The 22,103-nt window shown below is 37.2% G+C and overlaps 2 protein-coding genes across 2 annotated transcripts; one reads left to right on the top strand and one right to left on the bottom strand.

Moving 5' to 3' along the window:
* The first annotated feature begins 479 nt into the window (after nucleotides 1-479).
* LOC109087999 (E3 ubiquitin-protein ligase TRIM35-like) lies at nucleotides 480-4,957 on the top strand. Its single transcript, XM_042734674.1, has 6 exons — nucleotides 480-1,043; nucleotides 2,003-2,092; nucleotides 4,148-4,366; nucleotides 4,493-4,515; nucleotides 4,596-4,704; nucleotides 4,822-4,957. The coding sequence occupies exons 1-6, from the start codon at nucleotides 717-719 to the stop codon at nucleotides 4,828-4,830; spliced, it is 777 nt and encodes a 258-aa protein (XP_042590608.1). The 5' UTR covers nucleotides 480-716; the 3' UTR covers nucleotides 4,831-4,957.
* A 1,805-nt stretch (nucleotides 4,958-6,762) lies between these two features.
* LOC109088004 (jupiter microtubule associated homolog 1-like) lies at nucleotides 6,763-21,648 on the bottom strand. The gene is made up of 5 exons (XM_019102179.2): nucleotides 21,482-21,648; nucleotides 18,778-18,914; nucleotides 13,526-13,638; nucleotides 11,359-11,389; nucleotides 6,763-7,174 (listed from the first exon to the last, which is right to left on the bottom strand). The coding sequence occupies exons 1-5, from the start codon at nucleotides 21,535-21,537 to the stop codon at nucleotides 7,059-7,061; spliced, it is 453 nt and encodes a 150-aa protein (XP_018957724.2). The 5' UTR covers nucleotides 21,538-21,648; the 3' UTR covers nucleotides 6,763-7,058.
* Between the last annotated feature and the right edge of the window lie 455 nt (nucleotides 21,649-22,103).

The raw sequence follows: 22,103 nt of genomic DNA, 5'->3' as shown, positions 1-22,103 counted from the left end.
TCTCGGGCATCCATGTACAGCTCCTATCTCTTTAAACGGGGAAGCATAAAGTTCTCCAGAACTATTCACCAAGCTTACAATTAAATTTCATATTAGAAAACACCAATGAAATCTGACAACAACTGTCTCTTTTGCTCAAATAGTGTTGAAAAAAAGCTTATTTTTCAGGCACGTCTCAGAACGTTGACTGTTTCTATAGCAACTGGAATTTCTAATGGCAGCTACATGGCTTTAGTGATTAGTGATTGGCTCTTTTATTCAGAACGTGGGGCTTCCTTTGATAAAGCGCCCATATTGAGTGTTGCATTTTGTCCCATTCAAAACTATACCAGTGACATGCCTGACATGCATTCTATAGTCTATCTATTTGCTATAACCCTATTGTTAAACATAACTCTACCCATTATGTCCACAGAGGTGAAGCTGGACTAGGTCAAGCTCCACCCATTACGTCCAAAGTGGGGGGATGGGTGTAATTCGGTTCTGCAGTGAGCATTACTTGGCATTTCATGTTTTTCTGTCTTACCTGAATATCAGGACAAAGGAATCAGGGTTCAGTGGAAAACAAAGACAAACTCGTTCAAAGCTAATTTTTGGAGAAATTTGTTTCTGAACAGACAGCAGATCTTTGTGATTTTTAGTGTGGTGATTCATTTTTAAACCACTACTCAGAAAGTGAAAGTAAAGTTTAGATTGCTGGAGCTCAAACGGTGAAAATGGATTCACCAGATGAATATGATATTATTCGTCTCCTGTGCTGTGAAATCAAAATTGATCCAGTTGTTCTGTCATGTAGTCACAGTTTTTGTAGAGTGTGTCTTCAACAGTTCTGGAGAACCAAGGAAACTCAGGAGTGTCCTCTCTGCGGGAGAAGATCCTCAAGTGATGATCCTCTTTGTGAGGAGCTCTGCAGTTTACACCGTGAGAAACTTGATTTCTTCTGTCTGGAGGACAAACAGCCGGCGTGTTTAGTGTGCAGAGATTCACAGGAACATGTCAATCACACATTCAGACCCATCAGTGAAATGATTTCATCGTTTAAGGTAAGACAGCATGGATCTCTTGATCTTCTGTCTTTTGCCTTTCTTTCTAAACTAGATCACATCTCATGACCTTTGCACTGCATAATATATTATGAACACACATATGAACAACCCCCATCTAATCTGTCACTTATACACAGACCTGAGTGATTATTAAATGTAATCTGGATTGCGTATTAAAAAAATGGAGTACTCGTAATTAGAGATATTACATTTTGTAATGCTCATAATCAGATTACAGTTACTATTTATGGATAACATTATTTCATATTATTCACACAATGGGAGTAAATCGTGCATTTGTTTCATGTAATACAGGGACTCCCAGAAGTTTTTGTTAGTCAAACCCCTTTGACATGAAATATTTCCTTGAAATATATCTGAGGAAGTTGATATTACAATAGTTTAACAACACATTTCCATGTTAACAGTTCAATGTTGCTTAATGGTCACCTTGGCATGCAGGTAAACAAATGAAAAATTTCTATTTAAAATTTTTAAAGTGTTTTAATATCTAATCTATTTAACATTTTTATGATTTAATTAATTATTAGCTTTTCATCACTCGCAAACCAACTGCAGTTCCTCCGTTAAGCTCAGTTTGGGGAAATGCTGGTTTAATGTAATGTTTAATGTATTTTATGCAACAACATTCACACAGCAGCAGAATATGGTCATATTGCTGTATTTTAGTGATTAATACAGTAATGTTCAAACACACAATTTGGTTATGTTTGGAAATGACAATTGCGTTATAAAACCAAACTCAAAGTCCAGGACTCACAGTGTGACTGACATTGTTTACTTGTTCAGAGACTCGAGTACTGTTTGTAATATGTTGTGTGAACAGGATAGTTTGAGATCCACACATGTAATTAAATAAAAAAAAAAAACTGGCTGGCATGTTTTTTCACACCATTTGGTTCATACATGTATGGATTTTGTGTGTTAAATTCCAGGAGGAGCTCATTACAGCACTGAAACCATTGCGAAAGAAGCTTAAATCTCGTGAATACATTCAGGGAAACTGTAAAGTTGAGCACATCAAGGTGAGGAAACCGAATCAAGAGTCAGCCTGTTATTGATAGTTTATCATAGAAGAACACTACTGTAAATTAACTGTGTCTAGACATTTGAATGGAGGAGTGATCATTCAGAAGACTGAATTAACGTGTCTGTAAAACATGTGTTTGGTCTGCTAAGTATATAAAGTTATAAAACAACAGGATTTATCTGGATATACTTTGAAAGAGTAAGATAGAATCAGAAAAAGCAAGTACATTTTAGAGTTATTATTTTGTATATATATATACACTGAACAAAAATTATAAACGCAACACTTTTGTTTTTGCCCCCATTTTTCATGAGCTGAACTCAAAGATCTTAGACTTTTTCTATGTACACAAAACACCTATTTCTCTCAGATATTGTTCACAAATTGGTCTAAATCTGTGTTAGTGAGCACTTCTCCTTTGCCCGAGATAATCCATCCACCTCACAGGTGTGGCATATCAAGATGCTGATTAGACAGCTTGATTATTACACAGGTGTGCCTTAGGCTGGCCACAATAAATGGTCACTCAAAAATGTGCAGTTTTACTGTATTGTGGGGTCTGGGGGGGGGGTATCTGGGTATTGACCATCTGGTTTGACAACCAATCACCTCACACATTACAAAACGTCTCCCCAACACACATCAGATCATGTTGAAGATTCTAGAACCATAGCACACCAAACTTCAACAACTGTTTAAATGTGCTGGATATTGGCAGGAACTGGAACACACTGTCATATATACCGATCCAGAGCATCCCAAACATGCTCAGTGGGTGACATGTCCGGTGAGTATGCTGGCCATGCAAGAACTGGGATGCTTTCAGCTTCCCGGAATTGGGTACAGATCCTTGCAACATGGGGCCGTGCATTATCATGCTGCAACATGAGGTGATGGTCGTGGATGAAGGGCACAACAATGGGCCTCAGGATCTCGTCACAGTATCTCTGTGCATTCAAAATGCCATCAATAAAATGCACCTGTGTTCATTGTCCATAACATACGCCTGCCCATACCATAACCCCACTGCCACCATGGGCCACTCAATCGACAACTTTGACATCAGCAAACCACTCATACACACTGTCTGCCATCTGCCCTGGACAGTGAAAACTGGGATTCATCCGTGAAGAGAACACCTCTCCAAAGTGCCAGACACCATTGAATGTGAGCATTTGCCCACTCAAGTCGTTTACGATGACGAACTGCGGTCAGATCAAGACCCCGATGAGGACGACGAGCATGCAGATGAGCTTCCCTGAGACGGTTTCTGACAGTTTGTGCTGAAATTCTTTGGTTATGCAACCAATTGTTGCAGCAGCTGTCCAGGTGGCTGGTCTCAGATGATCTTGCAGGTGAAGATGCTGGATGTGGAGGTCCTGGGCTGGTGTGGTTACACGTGGTCTGCGGTTGTGAGGCTGGTTGGATGTACTGCCAAATTCTCTGAAACGTCTTTGGAGATGGCTTATGGTAGAGAAATTAACATTAAATTCACAACAGCTCTGGTGGACATTCCTGCAGTCAACACGAAAAAAAAAAACTCCTTAAAAACTTGCGACATTTGTGGCATTGTGCTGTGTGATAAAACTGCACATTTTAGTGTGGCCTTTTATTGTGGCCAGCCTAAGGCACACCTGTGCAATAATCATGCTGTCTAATCAGCATCTTGATATGCCACACCTGTGAGGTGGATGGATTATCTCGGCAAAGGAGAAGTGCTCACTAACACAGATTTAGACCGATTTGTGAACAATATTTGAGAGAAATAGGCCTTTTGTGTACATAGAAAAAGTCTAAGATCTTTGAGTTCAGCTCATGAAAAATGGAGGCAAAAACAAAAGTGTTGCATTTATAATTTTGTTCAGTGTAATATATGTATAATGATTTTAGTTTTTTTTTTCCTTGAATGAATTTTCTATTTATTGAATTTATTGTTTGTTGAATGTTAAATAAGTATCTGCCATGAAATAACCTGTGAAACTGATAGGCCATAAATATAAATACAAACCAGATGACAGAAGTGAATGATTTGATGATGATTTGATTTCAGTCTCAAGCTGATCAAACAGAGCATCAGATTAAACAGCAGTTTGAGAAGCTTCATCAGTTTCTCAGAGATGAAGAAGAAGCTACAATCACTGCACTGAGGGAGGAAGAGGAGCAGAAGAAGCAGATGATGGAGAAACTGAACAGAGACGTCTCAGCTCTTTCACACACAATCAAATATATGGAGGAGATGATGAAAGCCAATGACGTCTACTTTCTAAAGGTCTGATTTCAGATCATCCATGGATTGATTGAATGATTGATTGATTGGTTGATTGATTGATTGTCCAATTGATTGATTGATTGATTGATTGAGTTGTTGATGATGAACTGTGTGTTTGTTCTGCAGAAGTTTCCAGACTCAATGGAAAGGTGAGTGATCTGCTGCCGTCTCTGCTCTCTCTGCTTCTGATCCAAAGCCACTTCAGTTCTGATCCTGAATGTTCTTCCAGAGTCCAGATCTCACCACAGCCGGATCCAGAAATTTTGATTCATGTGCCGCGTTACTTGGCAACCTGCCCTTCAGAGTCTGGAAGAAGATGCAGGACATCGTCCAGAACAGTGAGTCTAGAGAAGATCGGAGCTCTTACACACACACACACACACTGGAAATGATGCATGAGGGAAGATTTTAGCATTATGTGTAATTAAAAGCAGCTGTTGATTGTGTCTCATCAGCTCCTGTGATTCTGGATCCAAACACGGCTCATCCAGATCTCATCATTTCTGAAGATCTGACCAGTGTGGAATACAGAATACATTGTGGAGCCATTGAGCGTCTTCCTGATAATCCAGAGAGATTTGACTATTATCCCTGTGTTCTGGGTTCAGAGGGTTTTAACTCAGGAACACACTGCTGGGATGTGGAGGTTAAAGAGAGTCTCTGCTGGAGTGTTGGAGTAACTACAGCTTCAAACCAGAGGAAGGGACATGATTTCTTTAACACTGATATCTGGAGTGTGCAGTATGGACTGCCTGAAAAGTCTATGAATGAATTCCCTGTTAAACAGTGTCTTGATCATGTGAGAGTTGATCTGGACTATGACAGGGGAACAGTGTCATTCTCTGATCCTGTAACTAACACACATCTACACACATTCACAACCACCTTCACTGACACTGTCTTCCCATTCTTTCACAGTCGTTACCCTCTGAGGATCCTTCCATTAAATAGTCAGGAATCGTTAAGCCTGTAGGTCTGGATCTTCCTGCTTTCATTGTGTTTGCAAAATCAGATGCACATTTTAGAGTGATCTTAGACTTCTTCACTTCTCTTGACTGATTTATGAGATCTCATTCTTTTCTTGCTTCACCAGGTAATCGATTAAATGTATTAGTCCCTTATCAATTAACACCTGCTGATTCAGCTTGCATCTCAGTCCTTGCCTTAAATCCTTAAATACCATCTTAGTGTTGTCATCTTAAAACATAAATAAATAAAATAAGATTATATCTTACATGTTGTAACTGTAAAGTTTACTCTGTTCTTCTAGTCCACCACACACTTTTTTACTGAACTCGAACACAAATACAAGCATCCAAATAAGGACAAACATATTACTGACATGTAAGGTTTACAAAAACAGAATATGACAAAATATGACAATAAGAACAAAAAATGGCTTTACTTTTCAACTGTTTAATGCTTTAGCTAATACATTTTTATTTATGTTTAATTTTGTTATCAAGAGTCAGTAAACATAATTCAGTCATAAAAACCATAAACACACGCCTCCCCCTTTCATGTCCTTCGGGAGAGGTGAATGAATTTATGTGCTAAAAATAATGTTTCAGCTTAAACAATCATCGACTTTTATAACGATCATTAAATATTAATAATAAAATAAAAAATTACTTGAGGATTTACCGATATGTATTTGAGAATCAGAATGTTAGACATTTCATTGTCTAGTTAAAGTTTTTGAATATTTGAAAGTGACGCGCTTGACGCATGGACATGGAAACAGGAACGTGATACATTCTAAATAACGGTCGCCTTAAACCCATGGCGGGAGCTGTTTAAAAATTTCATTTTAAAACACACTTCATTTTAGTCTTTCACCGTGTTTGATAGCAAGTTATCAAAGTATGCAGCAGTCTCTTATTCCCTTTCATATTAGCTTATACACTAATTTCAGTTTTACTTTTCATTTTATATAATTTTTCTGTTATTGGTTTTAATGTTGCTGAAAGTGTTGTCTTAGAAATAATGGAAGTTTTTTTTTTGTCACATGATTTTGTGTAATGTTTCACATCATGTAGCGTCTGTTAATGGCTCACCATCACTTCCTCTCCCACTTCCTATGGCATAATACACTGAAGAAAATGTGCACAAACTGAAATATGTTCCTGCATGAATTGTGAGGGATTGTGTGGAAATGTCAGTGGCATTTGAGAGCTAGTGTGGACTAGTAGTTCAGCATTGTTTAATGTGGAAACAAGCATGCCAACACTTTGTACTTTCTTTTCCAAGTAGCAACTGATGAAAAAGTACAAAATGCATGTTACATAAATAATGGTTATTAAAATTTGATTTGACAATAACATTCCAATCAAACACAAACACAGTGAAATTCATATCAATCTTTATTTGTACTTAGAAATTTTGCGCAACAAATCTTTTTTTGTCCTTTTTCCTTTAATGATTTACACCAGGGCAGATTAAAAGTCGATCTGAATCTCTCATGCCATTATTCCTGCAGGAGCGGCTGAAACGGACCTCTTACATAAAGTGCTTCTGTCAACGATCGCTTCTCTTTTTTTTTTTTGCAATAGAAAAAATGAAAAGACAGTGGAGGACAAAAAATTTCCATGGCTCACAAGAAGAGTGAAGGAAGGGGAATTCCTTTAAAAGAGGAGGGGAAAAAAACAGAAAAAAAGAGCGAAAGAGCAAAGAAAGTTCAGTGAAGGCCGTTTCAGCCCAGGATCAGACTGGATTTGCCACCAGGTGGGTTCCTCCGGCCGGAGGGGTTGGCAGCAGCCGACGGGGCAGAAGGCTGTGCGGGTTCCTCTTTCTGCTCCACGGCCTCTTCTGGAAAACAAACACAGAGCGATAACCGTTACGATACTAGTGACCTACTCCATCTGACGCCAGCAGCACTGTGTGCAAGTATGTTTGCATTAACATTGTTTGAAACAGAGGTGCACAAACTTTACAAAGGGCCAAAAATCAAACCTGATTGAAGGCTGTGGGTCAAAGGTAAATGCACTATGAAATACATTAAAGTAAAAAAAAAAAAAAAAAACTTTTTTATTAAACTCACTTATATTGTTTTTTGTTTGTTTGTTTGTTTGTTTGTTTGTTTGTTTTTTCACATTTCAATGCAAAAATTAAAAAATGTTAAAACAAAACCAAATAAAAAGTAAGATAATGCTTTGATGGCATGCCTGTTTTTTTTGTTTTTTTTTTTCATTTCTCTTATTAATGTATAGTTGGCCAAATCAAAGGTCCCTGGTTTGAACGTCTCTGAATAAAACAAATAAAACCCCAAATAACCATATGCATGCTTCTAAACTAACTACAGTATTCTGCTAAAAATTCATGTCAGATGCAACACTGATGGGTTAAAACTAGAAAAAATAACACAATATCATCCACATGAGTTGAAGTGAGCGTATAAATTATTAACTGCAGGAAACCATTCAAAGGACGTCTAAAAGGACATTGTTTCCTTTTCAGTTTGTTGATCATTCTGCATATTATTTGGTCTGTGCAGTTTGATTTTCAATAGTTTGATTTTAAAAGACGTTTGACCTCTCAGCCCTAAGATGGATAGTTCACCCAAAGATGAAAATTCTGTCATCATTTATTCACCCTCAAGCCACTGACTACTATACATTCTTCAAAATATTATCTTTTCTGTTCAAACTCCAACAGGTTTGGAACAAGATGAGGGTAAATGACACTTTTCCTTTTTGGGTGAACTATCCCTTTACTATGTCAAATCTGGATCTTGAAGCTAAACTAGTTACCAACTGCTGCTGCAGACTTTTAGTATTGACCTGGTACTGTATGGATGTGAAAGCAGCGGTGCTCCAGTGCCATCAGTGACTGGAACTACAGTCACAAACTCACTCAGCACATCAGAACTGAGTCTGAATGGATTTTATGGGGATGGGAGCACTGGTCTTCCTGGAAGCGTTTGGTTGAAGTGTGTTTGGTAAGGTGTGACTCAGAACCGTCTCACTGAAGGACTCATCATGCATTCACAGGAGAAGCATTCGGCTCATGGACACTCAGTAATGCACATTTGTTACGGCCTGAAATAGATTCTACACAACTATATGAATGCAGATGCTTTAATTTGACATACTGTGTTCAGAAATGCAACAGAGCCAATAATACAACAACTACAACAAACTGCCACATAACTGTTGCCACAAGGGGCGATATAAGACTGACCTGAGAGAAAACTGAGTGTAGAAGACCAAAAGAGACTGAAGAGAATCTTGCTGAGCCGGTTATAGTTTAGTTCGTCACACAGCATCAGCTCTGACTCAGTGTTTGAAGTCTGATTACAGACATTTGCTCAGATGAGCTGAGATCAGATTATATGCAAAACTGTTTACTGGTGAAAGGCCACAGCCAGCAGACATGAAGAACCCAGGAGAGGATTATATTTACACTATTGGCATTGACTAATGGCAGAAGATGAACACTAGAGCAGGACTGGTAAACAAACAGACTTGTTCTGTGAACCCAGATCAGCCACTAACATCCCATGATACTGAACACTTGAAATCACAAGACACATGAAAGTATTAGAGGCTCAAATTCTGTGTTTGTAGAGAGAGCCACAGTATATGGTCATAATATATAGTTCAACTTTTTTTTGTGTGCATTTTATTAATTTGTTTTATAAATTTATCAGTAATTACAAACCAACAATGAAAGTGTCATTTATTCATACTAAGACTTTCACATTCTTTTAGTTTTATTATTATTAACATCCCCATGGCTAAAAAGACATCTGTCATGTCCTCTAAATGTAAAAAAACAACAACATTTGTTATATAATATAATGTTTGTATAATAAGAATTACTAACATTTTATATAATTTATAAAAAAAAAATCAACATTTAAATGGGGGGACCCACTTCATGTGTGCAATAATTAATGTGCTTTTAATGTGCAATAATTGTAATGTCTTTTATCGGGTAATGTGCAATAACTTTTTTTTTTATATATGTTTTGTAATGTATTACGTTTTTATGTTTTTAGTGTATAGCCCAATTTATACTTCTGCGTCGAACCTACGCCGTAGGCTGTGTGTAGTACGGTGTAGCCTGACCCGCACCTCTCCAAAAATCTAACAGCGCATCAATTCTACACGGACAGCAAGCGCTGTGATTGGACTGCTAGAACCACTCCCTCCGTATGTACTTGAGTTTTGTGTGTTTATAATGTGCACTTTAATATATTTTAATGTTACACTTCTTATATAAAATAAAACAAAGCAAAGAACAAGTGTCTTATTTATTATACTACACAGCATTATACATCACTAGTTCTCACGTCCAACAATGTTGATCTGCCTTGATACAAGTCCTTGTGGAGATTGAAGAATGCCATCTTCTCTTGTTCCGCTGTTGCCTCCTTTTAGTAGTTTTAAATAATGATTTGATATTTATTTGCCGTCGTCACGGCTGATGCTTCTCCTATGAGCTGCTTCTTCTTCAGCTTTTGTCGTGGTCTGCGGTTTACACCAGCAACATGCCCGTGGACACTGGAGACTAGAGGTGTGCATGTGTACTGCACGTCGACGCGGACAACGACGCACAAGTATGAATGAAACCCGACGCAGAAGTATAAATCAGCCTTGAGATTCCCTATTAGGTGTTTAGTTAGGTAGAGATGTCTGTGTGAAAGGACTGAATTGTGGTTGCTGCTGCAACAATATAATTTCCTCTGAAGGATTAATAAAGTATTTAATAAATAATAATAATAATAATCCCCATGCCCAAATAGACATCTGGGCCCATATTCACAAAACATCTTAAGACTAAAAGTAGCTCATTATTCACCGATTTAGAAGAAAATCTTACAAATAATGGGTGTGTCAGTCCTAAATTTAGGACTCCTAAATTTTTGCTCTAAGAATATTTCACAAAGTGTTTATCGCTAAAATTAGCTCCTAGATCTGTGAAAGGTTAGGAGTAGTGAAGAGGACTCCTACAGTAAGTCACTAAGACCAAGCCACAAACTATTCCTGAAATGGCTGCTGATGGCAATCTGCCTCTGAATGTAAACATTTTAGAAACATTTGACGATAATGAGCTTTTAAAAAGCTATCACCTTTGATTTTGGAGGTCATCCCAACTCTAACTGTCCCTTTGATTATATCCTTGTTTTCATTAACCAGCTGGGCAAGAAGTAGCAGCTGTTCTTGTGTCCAGTTTGGTTTTCTTTCACGTGTGCATGTCTCCCTGTCAGCCATGATTACTCCACTCGGTTAATAAAAAGGCTGTTTATGCATATTCACTAATTATGAGAAGCACACATGAAAGAGGCTGAAAATAAGCTGAACATGTACTCGTTTAATTAGTGACACGTAGCCTGCATTTTAATATCTTTATTTGAATATGGCAACATAATATTGCTCTCTAAAATGTTTCTATGAATAAATCTCAGACAGAGACCAATGACTGTGTGCATAGTTAGTAAGCATGCTCACAGTATCCATAGCAACGAGGTAAACCCCACCCCTTTCTCTTAGCTTAAGACTTAGTCTATTCCTTAGTAAAAGTTGGTCTCAGCAACTTTGTGAATAGGTTTTAAGAGAAAACTCTTAGCTATCATTATATAACTTTTTCTAAATTATTCTTGCATTATGACTGAGTCATGCCAACACACGACAGAAGGCACGTCAATGGCACATCAGCACGTGCCGTCGGTCTGGCAGGTTAAACCAGAGTCAGAGTTTCCCTAGACGTGTTGGATTTCTAATGGAACTCCCTCATTGTGTCCCGCGAGACCAACCGTCAGAATCAGTGTTACTGCAGCCGTCCTTAATGAGAAGAGCAGACTGAAGCCGGCACACGTGGAATCATGGAATAAATGTTAACGGAACATTCCAGAACTAATGCAGACCTTCAGCAAGCGTTTATTAGCAGCATTCCTCAACGAATGAGAGTCACACGTCACCCAAACACAGCACAGACCGAACCAACAAGACCTCCAAACACTGAGACTGGCAAAGAGAAAAGAGCCTCACCGTTGTTCTCCTGCTCGCATTCATCCTGATCCTGCAAAACAAGAGCAGATTCCAGATCAGACGCATTCATGAAACCAACACGGACAGTATTTGCTTCAGCTCAAATGACAAATCGCCTCCTTGATGTGACACTGAATATCCAGTGTGAAAATGAAGTGTTTTAATGTTGAATAATATTAGTTATCTCTGCACACACAGCATTTAATACATCCACAGAAGAGTAAACACATTTCAAGTTACTAGTTTTGATTCAAGATCATGTTACTAAATGTGTTCAATAAGAGCAGAGACATTCAATACAGACAAAACAGAAACAAGAGCCTGTAAAAACCAGACAAATTCAGGAAGATATTCCTCCTGTGAAGGACAAATGAATGAATCTGTCCACTTAAAGAGCTCTGTGCTTTTACTGACCCAGAGAACAGCTGTGTGTGTGTGTGTGTTTTCCACGGACCCTGCGGCTGTTCATTTATACCCCACCCAGCTAATGATGTTATTTGAGACACACATCCAGTCAGTGAACAGAAGTAACGTGAGTCAAATACAGTTACAATAATAAAACCACTCTGAGCTTCAGCCACTGTATATTTTTCAAGGTATTCTTTAATAACTGCACTGTCCATGGAGCGGACCTGACCTACATTTCACTGCTGGTCATATATTCCCTATATAACCATGTATGTGACAAATAAAAATCTTGAATCTCTCTATTGAATCTCTTGTGGAGAAATAGAATAAGTCATTTAATAGGTCAATTTGATAGAGCTGTTATAGAAAAATAAATAAATTTTAAATAATAAATATATATATATATATATATATATATATATATATATTTTTTTTATATTATATATATATATATATATATATATATATATATATATATATATATATATATATATATATATATATATATATAAATAATAATATTTTTTTATTTAGTACATATACCCACTAAATACACTTAACAAAAATATTTCAAATAAATAAAATACACATATATATAAAATTTTCTCTGTCCTGAAAGCCTCTGGATTTATAGTACATTTAAAATTATAAAAACGTATTTATTAACAAAAATATTTCAAATAAATAAAATTGTTAATGCTGTAAGTAGTTTCTATTTATTTAGATTAAAAGAAAGTAAACAATCTTACAAAATATTTATTATAAAGATTTAATTTTATGTATTGTCTGTCTGTCTTGAATCTCTCTGACTTTATAGTACTTAATCATTCACATTATTATTAATTTTGATGAAGATTATGAACAATATTTCATCAAAATAAATAAATGAACACACACAAAAAAGCCATACAAAAAAATTCATGATAAAATCATTTCACAGTTAAAGAAAACAAAACAAACAAACAAACAAAACCATATCACAAAAAAAGAAAACAAAACAAACAAACAAACAAAACTTTATGCTAAAAAATATTTATTCTACATTTAAAAATGTGATATAGATATAAGGTTGCAGAAAAAAAAAGTCTTACAAAATAAATTTATAATAAAGATTTAATTTTGTATTTTCTGTCTCAAATCTCTCTGGCTTTATTGTACTTGAAATATCATTCATTCTGTACTTGAAAAATAATGTTTTCATCATTTTTTCAAGTCACAAAAATCTTTTTTTAAATAAATTTGTCCTGAAATTCGTCTTGAATTTCTCGGGCATTACCAATATTTCAGGCAAATATTTCAAATAAACGAAATATGTTTATGCTTCAAATAAACTTGATTTTGATGAAAGTTTGAAGGAAACACAAAATAAATACATTTATAATAAAGATTTAATTATGCATTTTCTGTCTTGCTAGAATCTGTCTGGCTTTATAGTACAGTACTTATATTTATTTATTTATTTATTCTGATGAAAGGTTACAGAAAACAATATTTCAAATGTATTCATAATAAAGATTTTTTTTAAATCCATTATGTTCTTTCTGTCAGTCTTGACTTTGTCTGGTATTACAGTGAATTGTTGACAGTAACACCAGGAACGTGCATTAAGTCAACAAGGTTCATGTTGATGGAGTTCATTACAGACATGAATGAGTGTCAGTGAACTACACTGGATGACCTACATTCACACCACACTCATTAACCTCCTGTTTTATCTGTGTGTGTGTGTGTGTGTGTGTGTGTGTGTGTGTGAACTCACCGTGCTGTTGGCGGGCTGATCACCGGGAGAGCCGTTATCATAGACGATGGCGGGCTGGCATCGTCTCAGAGGAGCCGAGGGTTCACCGCACAGGACCCCAGACGCTTCTCCACCTGAGACCACAGAACACCACACACATCAGACAACAAGACCACAGACACCAGTGCATATCACATTATCAATAAATACAATACAAACGTATTAAAAAAGAAGTAAAAAACAAAGGCTGTGCATCCAATTGGCATTTGTTCTGTGTGTTTGGCTGGAAAATCACTTCAGCTGTTTGCATTTACATGCATTTACAATTCAATCATCATGTCATAAATATTTTCCATATTCCTGGTCCATGGTAAATGTTCACGACTTTGATTTTAAGGTGATTTTGTAGAATAAACAATTGTGGTTCAACGTTGGGTCACCGCTTGAGTCATGAAATAACATCATGCTGACATGGTACTGTGTTTTCTGGAAGCAGATGCTGTGATAAACAAGACACATTTGCAACAGGTCTGTTTGATGTGGGAGGAAAAAACAGCCGCTGGCAACCTGAATGAGCTGCTATTACCACAGACAGCATTTATTACCAGAGATGACACACACACACACACACACACACACCTCTCAAGGCTTTGAGGAGTGTTTGAGTGACACAACCCTTAGGTCAGAGTCCTCAACACGTCTAGAAGAACAACAGCAGCCGTTTGCATTTCAACACGCAAGAAACAAAGAGCTTTTGGTTTGACGGACAAAAAAAAACAGCATCCTATTGTGAGTCAATGGAGTGATTATAAACGTCAAATGAGCTCAACGCTAACAAACTCTCTCCTTCGGCAGTCTTTGTTCAGGACGTGCTTTTCACCATGGAGAAAGTTTTTCGGGGTCATGACACAAAGCAGATACAAAACTAAATATGAACGTCACACTTAGATTTGGATAAAGGGATAGAAAAAATAAAAACATGGTTGAAAACATGAAAGAGTTTAAAAAAGTAAATAGTAAAGAAAAGAAAAATACAAAGAAAAAATATGGGGAAAAATAAATATAAAAAGAAAGATCAAAAGAATTTACAGAAAACATGACGACGAAACTACAGTGTAAAAAGTAATTTTGAGATTTTGCAATTTCAACTCAGAAACTTACATTGAAACAACTGCTTCACACTGAAAAAAATTAAGACAGCAGCGTCAATGTTTTTTAAGTTGACTCAACTAGTTGTTTTTTTTTACAGTGTAAAAAAGAAGGGGGGGAAACAAAGAAGAGGAAAAAAAAAGAAAAAAATGAAGACTGTACAAAACTTTTAGTCGACGCATGAAGCACCATTAATGATGTGAATCAAAAACAGCGGTTCAAAATAAAATAGCTTAAATAATCAAATTGGCTAAATGTTCAAATGCACAAGTATTTTAGGACTGTCGGGAGACGGGCTCGATGACATCACTCCCAGAGTTTCATGGGAGCGTCCGGTCACGGCTGAGCCATTTTGCAGTGACTCCTGTTTCCATGGTAACAGTGATTCTGCAGGATTATGGGAAGTGGAGTTTTTGACAGGAAAAAATATTAACAAAGCCGCTTTAAGGCAAGACTCCAAGGTTAGCAAAAAAAAAAAAAAACGCAGAACGCTGCAGTACACTGGCAAGGAGACAAGAGGCTGCTTCTTTAAATGGACGTCAATGCAGGAGAGGCTTCACTACGCTCAGTAAACTGCTTTCGTGGCTAAAAAGCTTATTTAATGAATTGACAGCCTTTTGGCTTATCTTCAACATGTTTGCCAATAAACATTTGCTTTGGATTGATCTATTTTTAGTTTGCACTGGAAAAAACTACAGCTGTTTTATAAGAGACGTCACGGACAATTTCATGGACTATTAATAAAACATTAAAAAATGTGCTTATTTTATTACACTTCAATTTTCGCCTGTAGATTTTAATTATGTCATATCTTTAAAGGCCATAAGTTTGTTTCTCCACTTCAGCAGCATTTCCATTCACCAAATTTAGCAGCTTTATTCCCATCTATATTCTGAAGGTTTTTACAGAGGGGTTTGTTTATACATCATTCGCTTGATTTTATTATTGCACTTTATCTATTTGTGTCTGTACATTTCATAGGCATTTTTCACAAAATAAGTTTGTTTCTCCACTTCAGTATCACTTACATTCACCAGATTTAGCCATTTTATTCCTATCTATATTCTGAAGGTTTTTACTGAGGGGTTTGTTCATACATCATTCGCTTGATTTTATTATTGCACTTTATCTATTTGTGTCTGTACATTTCAATTACATATCTTTATAGGCATTTTTCACAAAATAAGTTTGTTTCTCCACTTCAGTATCACTTACATACACCAGATTTAGCCATTTTATTCCTATCTATATTCTGAAGGTTTTTACAGATTTAGCCTTGATTTTATTATTGCACTATCTATTTGTGTCTGACATTTCATAGGCATTTTTCACAAAAATGAGGGGTTTGTCCACTTCAGTATACATCATTCGCCAAATTGATTTTATTCCTATTATATTCTGAAGGGTTTTACTGAGGGGTCTGTTCATACATAGTACTTGATTTTATTATTGCACTTTATCTATTTGTGTCTGTACATTTCATAGGCATTTTTCACAAAATAAGTTTGTTTCTCCACTTCAGTATCACTTACATTCACCAAATTTAGCAATTTTATTCCTATCTATATTCTGAAGGTTTTTACAAAGGGGTTTGTTTATACATCATTCGCTTGATTTTATTATTGCACTTTATGTTTTTAGATTTAAACTATATTTTTAAAGTCAGTTTTCTAAAAATGAGTTTGTTTCTCCATTTCAACAGCACTTACTGCATACTACATTCACCAAATTTAACCGTTTTATTCCTATCTATATTCTGAAGGTTTTTACTGAGGGGTTTGTTAAGATATTTATATAACCTTTTATTCCAAAAAACATGACGAAAATTCCATTTTTTTTCCTGGCTGTTGATATTTTTGACTGATTTATGGAGTGATAAAGAGAGTGATCAAAAATCCCCTCAGTAAAAATCCTTTTCTCTAACATGTCAGCAAAATAAAATAAGACTTTTGAGCCTAGCTTTATCCAGTGTTCAGATTAATTCTCTGGAAATGCTTTCAAGTGAGTGCATATTTAATTAGAAATTTGCTTATTTAAACATAAGATTTCAGTAATACAAAACAATTGTCTCAAATGTACTGTGATTACTCAACTGGGGAAAGTATGATGATATCCATTTGTTACATTTGTACCCTATTCACCCTTGGTGTCTTGCATTAATGGAGAAAAATGTAATGGGATTTTAACTTGCAGAACCGAATATTATGCTCCATTAGCTGATAAAAAAAAAAAACTAATAAAAAAACTAAAACCCCTTACAAAACACAACAGACAGTCACAATGACATCCGGCCAGGCACCTCTGGCCTTCTCGCTGAACTTCCTGTCAGACACGACCGCAGCTCATTCAATCAGACCGACATTATAAATCCACAGATCCTACACTCATACTTAATAAACATACATGAAAATGACAAGAGTTTTCCCTAAAGTGACTATGCAAAATTCATATCAGTCGTTTACAATCTCCAAGACCTGCAGACGTGAAGTTCATGGCATCAAATCTTTGAAAGGCACTTTTTTGGGGTCTGCTTATGCATGTCTAGTGTGCTTGCTACTGAATTTTCAAGCTTTGTTCTCTGAGTTACGGCTGTAAAATAACCAGACGCCCCAAACGCTGCAGCGGGATTCAACATCTCAGACAAGAGCCAGTGAAATGCCTTTAGAGAGAGAATAACCAGATATACGCAGGACACCTGCCCGAGTGAAGCATTAGCACTGAATCAAAGCTCAGATTATCCCTATACCAGCGTTTATCCACCTACCAGCTTGTGCAGGGCTAATCTCGCGACTGCCGGCCGGATTCACAACACAATACGCATTTCTTTTCCAGAAAACAAAGATGCTGTCAAACTCTGAACACGTAAACACAGAGGCGCCTTGCTGTCTACATAGGCAGCTCCCTTCTGAGGAAACATGACGGATTTGGAGCAGCATGTGAAGCACATGAGAGATGCGATTTCAGTAAAGTCACTAACAACATGTTACTTTAAGCATACGGACACAGCGCTGGCTGGCATTGGGGAAACAGTTTTAAAATTATTAAAATCAAATTCAGGTGTATTTATAAGTCAACATTTCCCTTCACTGTGTAAAACAGACTCTCCTGCACTGGATGCTTCATCATGATGTCACACACTATCATTCCCTACATCATGAGTCACTTCCTGAATCACTGGACAGTCAGGATATTTGTCCAGGAAATGACATCATGCCAAAGGCATGCTGAAACACTTGTGGTCGTCTGTGAACAGAGCAACTGTTAGTGAGGGCAGATGACTTTAAGTTAACCCTGAAAAAACCTTCAAAGGCAGGTTCTAATCACCAAACTCCAGCTAAAATCACTGCAGCTACATCTGTTTGCAATGTTGCGTATCTGACCGAACAAATATGTGAAACCAAGAAGCCACATTCTCTCCGTGTGCTGATAGACGAGAGAAAGACGCAGAACCCGTTTTAAAGACATCACTGTAAACATTTAGATATTTCTGCTAAAAGTGTATTTTGTCACCTCATTCGAAACCATCACTTTTTTTTAATTGATCTAAAGTGACAATAAAGAGATTTGTTACAAAAGGCTTCAATTTCAAATAAATGCTGTTCTATTCATCAAAGAATCCTGAAAAAAAAAAAAACAAGTCTGCAACTGTTTTCAACATTGACAATAATCAGAAATGTTTCTTGAGCAGCTAATCAGCATATTAAAGGATCATGTGACACTGAAGACTGGAGTAATGATGCTGAAAATTCATCTTTTCATCACAGAAATAAATTACATTTTAACATATATTGACATGGAAACAGTTATTTTAAGTTGTAATAATATTTCACAATTTTACTGTATTTTTTATCAAATAAATGCAGCATTGGTGAGCAGAAGAGATTTTCAAAAATGTGTGTGTGTGTGTGTGTGTGTGTGTGTGTGTGTGTGTGTGTGTGTGTGTGTATATATAGACCCCAAACTAGTGTATAATCTTATATAGACGAGGTCTTTGATTTCATAGTTGTTGAACATATAAGGGTGACATGCTGGTTTTAAATAATGCAAGCCTTAAAGTCTAACCAAACCCAGACCTGACCAGAAGCAGAATTTAAACCAGATGTGTGTGTGTGCGTGTTTTGTACCTGGCGGGTTGTTCCTCCGGTGGGCGTGAGGGTCGTCAGGTTCAGCAAAGATACTGGAGGCCATCTTGTTTTTGCGCACAGGCTTCTCTTCTGTGCCGAAGGAAATATTTGAGGCTCCGCCAGGGGGACGCAGCACCCTACGAGACACGGGTCATAAGACTGCCGCTCAACAAATCAATTACACAATCTTAAAATAAACAGCACACATTGCATGAAGGAAACACAGCAGCATGCAACGGTGCAAATACGTCAACACTAGAGATCCTTGATAACAGCAGAAATGATCCTTTTACATGGTTTACATGTGAGAACGAGGAAGCAACATGCAAAAATTCAGAGCGGGGCATGTCATAAACAAGTCACGAGTTTAGTCATTTATGAAAAACGCAACTTGGAGCATTAATATAAAATTTAAGTCTTTGTTCTGATAGTGTGTTCATATCAGAAGTCTATTTTCATGACAAGCTCAGAGTAATAAAAAACGAAAACCAGCACAATAACATTTTACTAAAGACAATTACATGCAAAAATGTTTCTTAATATAAATATATATATAGCAGGTGTATAAGGTCTTTCATTCTGTTGACATAAAATCTGTTCATAAGTCTTTTAAAAAAAAATGCCCACAAGTAAAGTTTGTGGATAAAATATTTCCCTAATATCATTTAAAGCAGAAAAGTCCAATAAAATATGCTTTATACCCTAGTCAATGAAGTCAAAAATCATATTATTAGTTTTACCTTTCATGTATGTATGACCTTTCATACATATAACATTTTGCATAATCAACAAAATAGCAAAATAGCATCCATTAGACATAGGCCTAATACATTTTAATGTGTGCATTTGACAGATACTTTGATGCAACTTCATCAGTTCATGCATACGCTGGGAATCGAACCCATGACCTTTGCATTGCTCTACAGTTTTAAGCTACAAAAATAGGCATTAACACATGTATAATAAAATATGCACCACTTTGTAAAAAAATACCTAAACTGAAAAACACCAAACACACAAACAAACAAACAAAAAAACAAACACACACACACATACCACCCACCCCTAAACTGAAAGACACCACACACACACACACACACACACACACACACACACACACACACACACACAGAGAGCTGACCAGACCAGAGCTCATCTGCTCACATCAAGTGCTACTCCAGTGTTGGATGGTTTTCATTCAGCACATATGTTGATCCATTAAAAAGACATGAGGGCGGGTGTGGACAAACCCCGGGTGAAAAGCAGCAGACCTGTGATTGATGTGGTCCAGGGAAGCCCTAATCAATGCTTTTGAAAAGCCCAGTGCTGATCTCAACACCCCTCCCTCCCTCCCTCCCTCGCAGAACGAGACCAGCTGACACCCGCCGGCAGCTGTCAGGGTCACCTCCATCACAATGCAACTTTCTGCTCCTTTGTCAAAGGAATCGACACTGTGGCGATTATAAAACCAACAAGTGCCGTCTGGATGGACTGGTTAAACAGCTAATGCCTTAACCAGACTAAAGCTTGGGATCAGATCAAGGGACTTTATTAAAGAAGAAGGCCATTCGCTCGAGACCCCACCCAACCGACACGGGAGACACACAGCACTAAAAATCCCTCCTCAAGCCCAAGATGCATGCTGAAAACATCACTAAATCAGTCCGAGTGACCAATAAACACGCCTGCTCTCGGCTTGACCTACATTTCTGTCCGTTCTACTGAGGGGAACCCCAGACACACAGGATTTAAAGACTAAAACTGGGGGAAATGACTGAGAAAAGAGCTTCAGAGGTGGTGACGGTGGCAACATGTTGCAGCAAGACCCAAAACCAGGATATTAGGATTAATATACTAGACAATGCCATAATCCTCGTTTAAAAGTAACAAGATCAAACCTGGCTTCTGTGCATCAGGCGGAAACAAAAGCCAATGCAACATTTTTGACATGCAAATGTCTGAATGCATCCCCTTCCCTCCTTTGAAAGTTACAGACGATATCATTTCTGGATATACAAACACACCTTAAAAAAAAAATAAAAAAATCACAAAGTCCTTTGGCCAGACGTGCAAACCTTCCACTGGCTGCTTGGATGAGGTTCAATGCATCTGTTCCAACCCTAGTATCAGAAACCTTTTAAGGACAATGGAGCGTGTATTTTTGGGCCAGAGCTGGAGGTTACACTAATCAGTCAGATGACTGGGATTAAACTGATACAAATACAAGCAGCAGAGAGAAACATCTATTCATGAAACACAATGCAAATAAACTTTAAAGCAAATCACCCAGTTTGAGATGGCAGTGGAAGCCTGCCAGCCCCATTCCTTTATGCTGGGTGAAGTTTGGGCACCATCCACATCAAAACACCAGACATCACATCAAACTGCATGTCAAACCTGCATACAATGAGCCTGGAGTGAATCTCAGATTATAATAAGGGTGGATGGGTCTTCATGGCCAGGAGGAAGAGGATGATGATGGTGGTGACAGACAGTCTGGGTTAATTCAGACCAAATGGAAACGTGAAATCGATCCAAATCCATTAAATATTCAGGCTGATAAGCTTCATTTGCGTTCGTGTATTGGAGGAGGCATCCATCCATCAGGCCATCATCATCATCATCATCATCATCACCTCCAGCTCTGAGCTCCTCTTCTTTTGTCTTCCTTCTGATCGCAACAAACCCCTTTAAAATCATTTACCTGGAGCTGTTTTTGGCACCAGGCTCCATGCCTTGGAAAGTGGTCGTCGTAGTCATGTTGAGCGGGTAATGTGCTCGCTAAACCGCGTTAGAAACCCTGTATTCGACTAAATCCTTTATCCCGCATGGACTCCACCCGGACTAGCTGAAATCCGAGCACAGCGGAGTGGCTCTTTAGACCAGCCCACGAAGCCCCGCCCACCGGGGCGACGCGCGACCTGATTGGACGGAGGACAGCGGTCCCTGGCGTTTGATTGGAGGATTGGCCATCATTCAGACTATAGCCTTCATAGGTTTATGTGATGCATGGTTTACTGCAAAAGCAGCCATAGAACATTGACTAAAACGTGTTATGCGAATAAAAACTTGTTTGTTTTTTTAATTCTAATATTTTAAAGAACCATAAAGTTCCTCAAAGTTAATAGACCGAAACACATACATTATGCCATTTTAGTGAAAATCTGAAACATATTTTTAATCAAACTACAATTTTAATAATGTAAAATTACATCTAATGATAATTCGCCTCATTTAAGAATAATTGCTGAAATTATATAAATTAAAAAAATTATTTAAAATGCAAAAAAACACAATTTAAAGATTGAGTGCAGTGACTAAAACAC

This window comes from Cyprinus carpio, chromosome A3 (assembly GCF_018340385.1).
Source record: "Cyprinus carpio isolate SPL01 chromosome A3, ASM1834038v1, whole genome shotgun sequence".
NCBI classification, from domain to species: Eukaryota; Metazoa; Chordata; class Actinopteri; order Cypriniformes; family Cyprinidae; genus Cyprinus; species Cyprinus carpio.
This window is presented reverse-complemented; position numbering and strand designations above follow the sequence as displayed.